This window comes from Osmerus eperlanus, chromosome 5 (genome assembly GCF_963692335.1).
Source record: "Osmerus eperlanus chromosome 5, fOsmEpe2.1, whole genome shotgun sequence".
In the NCBI taxonomy this organism is placed as follows: domain Eukaryota; kingdom Metazoa; phylum Chordata; class Actinopteri; order Osmeriformes; family Osmeridae; genus Osmerus; species Osmerus eperlanus.
In genome coordinates this window covers 3290562-3300104 of record NC_085022.1, presented here as the reverse complement: position 1 = coordinate 3300104, position 9543 = coordinate 3290562, and the positions used below count along the sequence as shown (strand labels likewise).

Below are 9543 nucleotides of genomic sequence, written 5' to 3'. Positions count from 1 at the left end.
TAGAAATCAGTAATGTAGAACCCACGTGTGTCTGGTCTGCAAGATAGTTGCAACTGGAGCGTGAAGTGAACAAGAGGTAGGAGAGGAGACAACTTTCTGGAATCGAATGCAGCCTTAAAAGTTGCTTTTTCGCGTTGCATGCTGGCGACAGTATAGTTCACGTAAGATTCGTTTCTCTGGTAAATTTGGCTTGTGACATCGAGGTAAGCATACAAAAACACTATTTATTTTACAACCCTATCGATTGATTTATTTTATAAGTTAATCAATGGAATAGGAAAATAGTATGACATTTTTCTCCAATTCAAGTGTAAGCTAGCTAGGCTATAACGACATTACAAGTGATATGACCTCAAATAATGGCAAAGATAGCCTGGCGTTAGCTGTTCTTCGGCCCTTTCAACATTTAGCTGGATACAAGTGACATTCAGTTTTGAATGTGTTATTTCCAGGAAAGCGTAGAGCCAAAGATGATTCAGGATTGCGTTTCTGAGCGAGTTGGTACTGTAGGTAACAACATGACTTCTTGTTTGCTTTGATGTATCAACTAGGCCTACATTAGCTAGTGTTAATCAGTTTAAACAATGTAAGTTAGCTAGTTTCACAATTAGCTTCATATCTGCCCTGACTTTGTTCTAGGCATACATCTTTTTTGACATACCTACATCTCAAACAGAATTCTGTTTGAGATGTAGGTATGTCAAAAAAGGCACATGACTTAAGTAGCCTAAGTCATGTGCCACGTCAGTAGCTAGTAACTTTGCATTTAACGTACTTTAAACTACTTGATGGACTTGGAAATGAATTCAGTGATATTTACAATAATCTAGGCTAAATATGATACAAAGCTTCTAGTATTGGGTCACTATTTGTTAGGTCGGATGTAGGTTGGTGTGGGTTCATTCTGAGATATTGGTTGTTTTTAACATTAGACATCTATTTTAATTTATATGGTTAAATTCAAATGTAATTTCCTTCGGGATTAATAAAGTGTATTTAACTTAAATAAATTCAAGTCTCACAGCCAAGATGCTTCCTTCTTGACATAGGCTTAAATATGTCAGCTTGAACCGGATGATGTGGGATATGGTGTATCCTTGATATGAGGCAACATGCAGAGCCATGTGGAGAGCAAAGTTTGCATAAGATGGAACAGCACTTCCTGTAAAGCGACTTGATTGTGAGGTCTTTGTCACCTGCCACAAGTACACTTGTGAACAAGTGAGTCATGTAGGATGCGTTAACCAGTTTAAACTGTTGTTGTGCAACACAGCCATGTGTAATTATGACTTGAGACTGAATGTCATTAAAAAAAATTCTATTAGCTATTTCTTGAGAAATAGCTAGTCTTCTGTATTTAGGCAGTGTGTTACAGCTAGAGTTCTGGTCAGTCCTGGTCCCTGATTATCAGAACATTTAGTTTGCTGTAAGTCATATGTTTTTGAATGTACTCAGTTGACAACAGAAAATAGAATGCATTGTAAGGTCTATCTTAGTTGTGAAAACAAAACAGCCCTTGCTGACCTCTAAATTCTCAGTGTTTGACCAACGGGTCCGCCTAGTTTTGGTCCGTCAGAAAACGAGCACACCCAACCTCAGGTAATCCTGTTTCTTGTTTTCTCAAACTCGACTCGGAAAGTTGAGTTACGAAAGTGATCTGTTGTCATCGGGTGTAACTTGTTTGTTCTGCCCTTCCCTTCTCTAGAGAGATGAGCCAAGACGGACCTGTGGACGATTCTCCTGCATACCTTTTAGATGAACCGCCAGCTGGTTAGCCCAGTCTCACTCTTAAACACACAGTATACCCATGGGCTTCTCCATAGGATGTTAATTGACAGTGATATGTTACGTGCATATCTCCCTCCCTTTTTCTCCCTCTGTGTAGACACTAATAAAGGCCACCCCGCAGCCCAGCCAGGCATGCTGTCCAGGGTGGCAGGAGGCCTCTTCAGTGCCACCAGGGGGGCCGTGGGGGCCACAGTGGGCGGTGTGGCCTGGATTGGAGGGAAGAGTCTGGATTTGACCAAGACGGCGGTCACCTCCGTGGCCTCTGTACCCGGAGTGGGAGTGGGGTTGGTCAAAGGGAGTGTGTGCGCTGTGGCTGGGGGGGTCAGCGCGATTGGCTCAGCTGTGGCCAGCAAGGTACCCTTTGGAAGAGGGGCCAACAAGAAGGACAAGTCAGACTAAGGGGGCGAATAATCATTATGTCTGCTGCTCTGTCTGTGTTCTTCTGAAGTGAAAAGGCAACTGGACGGACAGTGAAGTTTGCTTTATGGGTCTTCTTACCCAGTACTGCAGGCACTACCAACCACCTGTCTGTAATTCACAATGACTTAATAAGTTGGAGCTCTAACTGATGTTTGAGGTTGGTACGTTATACAAAAGGACTGATTGTGTTGCAGGCCACTGCTCATTCCATTCGCCAGCTCCTGGAGGGTAGACTCAGCCCTTGGAGGAGATGGTATATTCACAGTCTAAGTGGTTATCTGTGACTTGATGGTGAAATTCTGACCACCACATGCTGGTCTATAACGACCAGTAAATTATGCCTGGTTTCAAATGAGGTTTAGAGTTGGAGCCACAGGAATGCAGTGTTAGATTGAAGAGGAGATGTGTCACGCTGGAAATCTGAAGTTTGATCTTCAATTATACTATTACATTCAAATTGTTGTTTCTTTGAGAAAGTTACTAAGTTAAAAAGCTTTTACTTATTATTTTGTAAATTGACCTGCATCTATGTGGTGAGCTACAGAGGCACAGAAATGTTTTCAATTGTGTGGTCCTTACAACTTTATTGACAGTTGAAATCATCTATTTTATGTCCTGTGAGTGTGATGAAATTGTTTCATATATTCTATTAGGTTTAGAAAAGTAATCTTTAACCATCTATTGCTTCAATGTATTTTATTATAAGGTTTGTTGAAGTTAGTGATATACTGTGCCATCACTTGTGGAATGTGTTTTCTTGGTCAGGAGGACAGGCTGGTTGATCTATGCAGGGGAAGAGTTAGCAAGCAGATGACACCTCTGACCTTAATGAAGACAGTAACCATTGTGGAGACATGGAGGGAACCAGACATGAGGTTGGTCACCTGAGATGGTGATCAGTCCATTGTGGGGGACACTCCTTTAAATATCAAAGCTGAAGATAGGTTAGGCATCAGAACCTGTGAGACGTTGTTGGGGCTTGCAGTACTTCTGATCCCATCTGATTTATGGCCAGATGGTTTTGTGTATTGTCTGTTTGTGTGTTAAGATGGTTGTTTCTGTGTTCAATTGTTTGTTCGATAATAAAGACGTATTTTAATTATATCTAATCTAGTTAACTAGTAATCTAGTTTTTATTACGCATTGATCCTCCAGAATTTCTACCACAGTGAGTCACTTGGGTATTATCAGATGGATTCCTGTACACTGCGCTACCAATTGTAAGTGTTCAATCTAATTCATTCAAATACCACATTTGTTAAGGACTGCAATAAACATACGTTAGCTGTCCCAACTATTGTTACTTATGTCTGATACTGTCATGGTTACTATGTTACTCTGCCCAAAGTGTACAAAAAATATATAGTAAGATTTAAGTTTGGTAGGAGAAGAGCATACGCCATCCTATGACCACACACCTGATGCTCATGAACATAAACCTGGGACCAGTAGACCATAAGTACAGCTATCGTCAACTTGTGTGTTTCTACTTTTGTCCCCTTTACCACTCTTCATTTCCTAACTCTCTGACATCCAGCAGCTTCTTGGCTGCTCCGAAAAGCCCTTCCAAGAACCCCACAATTAATTATACTTTATACAGTTAGGTCCATAAATATTTGAACATTGACACAATTTTCATCATTTTGGCTCTGTATACCACCACAATGGATTTGAAATGAAACAATCAAGATGTGCTTTAAGTGCAGACTTTCAGCTTTAATTTCAGGGTATTTACATCCAAATCAGGTGAACGGTGTAGGAATGACAACACATTTTATATGTGGCCCCCCCCTTTTTAAGGGACCAAAAATAATTGGACAAACTAACATAATCATAATCTAATTGTCACTTTTAATACTTGGTTGCAAATCCTTTGCAGTCAATGACAGCCTGAAGTCTGGAACCCATAGACATCACCAGACGCTGGGTTTCGTCCCTGGTGATGCTCTGCCAGGCCTCTACTGCAACTGTCTTCAGTTCCTGCTTGTTCTTGGGGCATTTTCCCTTCAGTTTTGTCTTTAGCAAGTGAAATGCATGCTCAATTGGATTTAGGTCAGGTGATTGACTTGGCCATTGCAGAACATTCCACTTCTTTGCCTTAAAAAACTCTTTGGTTGCTTTCGCAGTATGCTTCGGGTAATTGTCCATCTGCACTGTGAAGCGCCGTCCTATGAGTTCTGAAGTATTTGGCTGAATCTGAGCAGATAATATTGCCAGAAACACTTCAGAATTCATCCTACTGCTTTTGTCAGCAGTCACATCATCGATAAATACAAGGGAACCAGTTCCATTGGCAGCCATACATGCCCATGCCATAACACTACCTCCACCATGCTTCACTGATGAGGTGGTATGCTTTGGATCATGAGCAGTTCCTTCCCTTCTCCATACTCTTCTCTTCCCATCATTCTGGTACAAGTTGATCTTGGTCTCATCTGTCCATAGGATGTTGTTCCAGAACTGTACAGGCTCTTTTAGATGTTTTTTGGCAAACTCTAATCTGGTCTTCCTGTTTTTGAGACTCACCAATGGTTTACATCTTGTGGTGAACCCTCTGTATTTACTCTGGTGAAGTCTTCTCTTAATTTTTGACTTTGACACAGATACGCCTACCTCCTGGAGAGTGTTCTTGATCTGGCCAACTGTTGTGAAGGGGTTTTTCTTCACCAGGGAAAGAATTCTTCTGTCATCCACCACAGTTGTTTTCCGTGGTCTTCCGGGTCTTTTGGTGTTGCTGAGCTCACCAGTGCGTTCTTTCTTTTTAAGAATGTACCAAACAGTTGATTGAGCCACACCTAATGTTTTTGCTATCTCTCTGATAGGTTTGTTTTGATTTTTCAGCCTAACGATGGCTTGCTTCACTGATGGTGACAGCTCTTTGGACTTCATATTGAGAGTTGACAGCAACAGATTCCAAACACAAATACCATACTTGAAATGAACTCTAGACCTTTTATCTGCTCCTTGTCAATGAAATAACGAACTCCCATGAGGGAATAACATACACCTGGCCATGGAACAGCTGAGCAGCCAATTGTCCAATTACTTTTGGTCCCTTAACCCTTGTGTTATCTTCGGGTGGTTCTGACCCATCAGCCGTGTGACCCACCGTCGTATTGCGACAACTTTACCGCATACAAAAACAAAGTGAAGCATTTTCTTTTAACCGTTGGGCTGTCTCAGACCCCCCACATTGCGAAGGTTAAAAGAAAATTATTTTTATTTGTTTTTGTATTGGGTAAAATTGGGTAAACACAACGATGGTTCGTTATGAACCTTTGGGTCATGTGACCCGAAGGCAGCACGAGGGTTAAAAAGGGGGGGGCCACATATAAAATGTATTGTAATTCCTACACCGTTCACCTGATTTGGATGTAAATGTGAAAAATTAAAGCTGAAAGTCTGCACTTAAAGCACATCTTGATTGTTTCATTTCAAATCCATTGTGGTGGTATACAGAGCCAAAATGATGAAAATTGTGTCAATGTCCAAATATTTATGGACCTAACTGTATATCTTAAAACAAGAAATATGTATCATGAATTCTATTCCCAGACAACATATATGGAGAAAGCAAGACAATAAGCCATTAATGTAGGTCACAACTCTTTTGTATTTCTTTCAAGAAAGATACATGCAGGGTTCAGAAGTTACTACATGTATCAGAGCAGGAAAGGATTACTCGAGCTGTTCAATAGAGCCCTCTGTCAGGATCACTGCTCCACTGGAAACCACCACTCCTGTGGACGCCCTGGGGTCGTCAGTCCTGGGTTCCTCAGATACATCTCTCCCTGGAGAACAGACAAGCAAAGGGATAGTCAGAACTCAGCTTCACATACAATTTGATGGCTGACACATTCTTCTAGAGCTTCAGACACTAATCAGTTATCCAACTGGAATAATGCTGTATAATTGGAATTGATGCAAATCCACATACTTTTCCTGAGGCATGACTGCGCGCAGTTGGCGACAGAAGAGTGGCACACTGTGGCGGAGCAGTGGAAGAACACCTGGGGACAAAGCATCATGTTAGAATGGTGACCAGCAGAACATCAAGGGCAGGGAGACATAGTTATGCTCTGGCACGGATTACCTGATTAGTCATAGGAAGCCTAGTTGACTGGTCGATAAAGGTGAACATCTTGACAACGAAGCGTTTGTAGTGTGAGGGGAATTGGACGTTGGGAGAGCTGCCCACTTGAACCAAAGTGGTCAGGTACTTGTTGTCATTCGGGTTTGGACAGCTTTTAGAGGAGGAGAAAGGGTGTGAGATGAACGGACAACATAACCATAGTCGGTGACAATGCAGAACGCCTGACACCAGAGGACAGTTCCACGATGCACATTGCGGTAAGTTTAGTAAGAGGTGTACGGTGGAGTAGTTACCCGCCAACCAGGAGGTCCCACTGGGGCATGCTGTGAGGCGTGGGGCTGTTGGTGGCCCAGCAGCGGTTCAGGATCAGCACCACACTGCTGTCTGTCTTATCCTTAACACGCACCTCCACGTACACGGGATCCCGCAGCACCTTGGTAATGGGATAGTCTGCCATGCCGTAATATGAGGAGTAGTACATGTTTTCTGTTGGGGAGGAGAGTTTGGGTTACTTTTCTCATCAGGACACAAGCAGCTCTGGAATACTGTCAAGACAGACTCTTGAAGCAACTCACCATCACTACAGCCCTTCACTGTGCACTGGCCATTTGCCAGTCTGAGTTCGAGATTAAGGGGTCCTTCACCATAAACGTCCAGGGGGTTGTTTTTGTCCAATATCTCGACAGTCAGAGTTTGTACGGACATCCCCGTGTATCTGATCTGGAATGCCAGCCTGAAAAGAAGGCAGTTCAATTCAGCCAATTTGAGAATTACATTTTAGTCAAGTAAAGTGAGGTGAAACCACATTAAACTCACAATTTTAACCTGGCAACTTACAGATAGTAAAATTATGTTAAAATGTTTTTTTACACAATTATAGTTTAGTCATTCTAAATTTGCAAACTGAAATATTTTCTGGAAACTAAAAGCTATAGATGTGTAATTATTTTTGAGGAACTAATATTCTAGGCATTCTACAGTTAGCGACTGTTGTAACCTCTTAACACACTTTGTATACTTGCCAAAATCCACAAAGTTATGGACTGGGCAGCTAAATCAGGAGGTCCACAGTTATGACTAAATAATGTTCATTATTTTGTAAACCTCAACATCGTGTAAAGATGAAATTATAATGGTATCAAACTTGGCTTAGATCATTTAGTGATCTGTTTGACACCAAAGAAAGTCACTGTAAATGGCTCATCTGCACCTACTTGAAGTAGCTGTCCCTTGTAATGTATCCCAGAGGTCCAAAGCTGACATCATAAGAAGACTCCATGCTGTTCTCATAGACTATGAAATCAGTTCCTTCCTACAAGAAACAAAATCATGCAATTTACCAAAGTACCAAAATGTAGTGCAGGCTCCTCTAATAAACTATGAAATAGAGTAGTCGATCCATTTTCAGAGATAAAAATTTTTGCAACACCAGTTTATCTTACCATTACGGAGGTTCCACAAGCTGTGACAGCGAACTGGAAGACTATAAAGACAGAGTTAAAGGCAATGGGTCTGCATTGCGGGTCTGCATCATTCCGAAGACGAACCGAGGTTAGGTCCAAAGTTGGAAGAGTGGCCTCTTTGGACACCACCACCACAATCTGACCGTCTTTGGTGGCCTGTACAGTCACTGATGAAGAACAACAAACACTACAGTGAAAACCATGCCATAGATATTGACCTCAAGGAGTAGATATTACATGGTCCAAAGCACTCACCTAATTTGCCATAGAAGCATCTCTGGCCATCAAAGCAGCAGTTTATGGCTGTACAACCGGCTGCAGAGGTTATGCCAGATCCACATGTTATCTTGACACTTTGTTCTACATCACAGTTTGGAGGTGTCTGAGGATTCTGGACACCAATGATCGACGACAATGTTGCAAACACAGGCGACATGGTAGCAGGCCACTGGGTTGGGTAAGAAGGCTGCTTCGGCCAGACGGGCCTCTGGGTTGGGTACGAAGGCTTCGGCCAGACGGGCTTCTGGGTTGGGTACGAAGGCTTCGGCCAGACGGGCCTCTGGGTTGGGTACGAAGGCTTCGGCCAGACGGGCCTCTGGGTTGGGTACGAAGGCTTCGGCCAGACGGGCTTCTGGGTTGGGTACGAAGGCTTCGGCCAGACGGGCCTCTGGGTTGGGTACGAAGGCTTCGGCCAGACGGGCCTCTGGGTTGGGTACGAAGGCTTCGGCCAGACGGGCCTTTGCGTTGGGTACGAAGGCTTCGGCCAGACGGGCCTCTGGGTTGGGTACGAAGGCTTCGGCCAGACGGGCCTTTGCGTTGGGTACGAAGGCTTCGGCCAGACGGGCCTCTGGGTTGGGTACGAAGGCTTCGGCCAGATGGGCCTCTGGGTTGGGTACGAAGGCATCGGCCAGACGGGCCTCTGGGTCGGAGGCCAGGCGGGCTTCTGGATCGTCTTTTCCCAGGTACCTTGAGCGTCACTCAAAACTCCTAGCAGGACCACCCCCACCAAACAGGTGGTGCAACAGTGAATCATCATGGTTTCACAGCAAAAAGAGACTGTTCAAATCCATGAGTCCCATGCTGCTCCTGGTCCCACTTATATACAGGGCTAGAATTTGTCCCGCCTCCAGATGATGTGAACCTGATTGGTTAAACACCTACTCTATCCGTCCAAGTGATCAGTCGAGTAGCCACTGATGGCCTGTTGATTCTTTTTACTTATCTTAATGTCTAAGTGACCTGAATGTTTGTTTGTTAGTAAATGTTTATTTTTCTAGTGCACTGTGACACTGTGTGTTCTAGTTACATATGTCATTACATCATCGTTTCTTAGAATTGCTATCACACTTTTTAATAATGGTTTAATAGAGCTAAACCACCATTTAAGACATTTTAAATCCATCATCCTGAACATAACAATGTTTACATAATCTATTATATCGATGAAATCATACTGTACTATCTGTATACTGTAGTTTTGTACAGTACTCCAGAACATTAGATTTGAAATTAAACAATAACTCTGAGGTCAATTGTCAGATTGTCAGATTCTATTTTAGATCATTTACATGTATGAGCCATGTAGATAATAGAGTAAATTAGATAAAGTGTAGTCTACAGATGAATTCAGATTACAACACATTGAAATGCAAAGCATTGACCCTGCTCTCAACTGCTCTGGGACAGGACAGAACTAGGCTACTAGTTAACTAAAGTAAGTCACACTACAAGTCATCAACTGTCTGATATAGCAAGTATTAAGGAATTAAGGGCCAAATA

General features: G+C 42.8%; 3 protein-coding genes across 3 annotated transcripts; 2 read left to right on the top strand and 1 right to left on the bottom strand.

Moving 5' to 3' along the window:
• The first annotated feature begins 52 nt into the window (after nt 1–52).
• tmem263 (transmembrane protein 263) lies at nt 53–3502 on the top strand. The gene is made up of 3 exons (XM_062461112.1): nt 53–203; nt 1706–1770; nt 1886–3502. The coding sequence occupies exons 2-3, from the start codon at nt 1710–1712 to the stop codon at nt 2185–2187; spliced, it is 363 nt and encodes a 120-aa protein (XP_062317096.1). The 5' UTR covers nt 53–203; nt 1706–1709; the 3' UTR covers nt 2188–3502.
• Nucleotides 3503–5801: 2299 nt separating this feature from the next.
• On the bottom strand, nt 5802–8361 carry LOC134020828 (zona pellucida sperm-binding protein 4-like). Its single transcript, XM_062461103.1, has 8 exons — nt 8020–8361; nt 7744–7931; nt 7516–7613; nt 6877–7034; nt 6595–6787; nt 6302–6452; nt 6146–6218; nt 5802–5999 (listed from the first exon to the last, which is right to left on the bottom strand). Exons 1-8 carry the CDS (start codon nt 8198–8200, stop codon nt 5887–5889), a joined length of 1155 nt encoding a protein of 384 aa, XP_062317087.1. The 5' UTR covers nt 8201–8361; the 3' UTR covers nt 5802–5886.
• Nucleotides 8199–8735, top strand: LOC134020610 (keratin-associated protein 19-2-like). Its single transcript, XM_062460766.1, has 2 exons — nt 8199–8216; nt 8280–8735. The coding sequence occupies exons 1-2, from the start codon at nt 8199–8201 to the stop codon at nt 8733–8735; spliced, it is 474 nt and encodes a 157-aa protein (XP_062316750.1).
• Nucleotides 8736–9543: the final 808 nt, after the last annotated feature.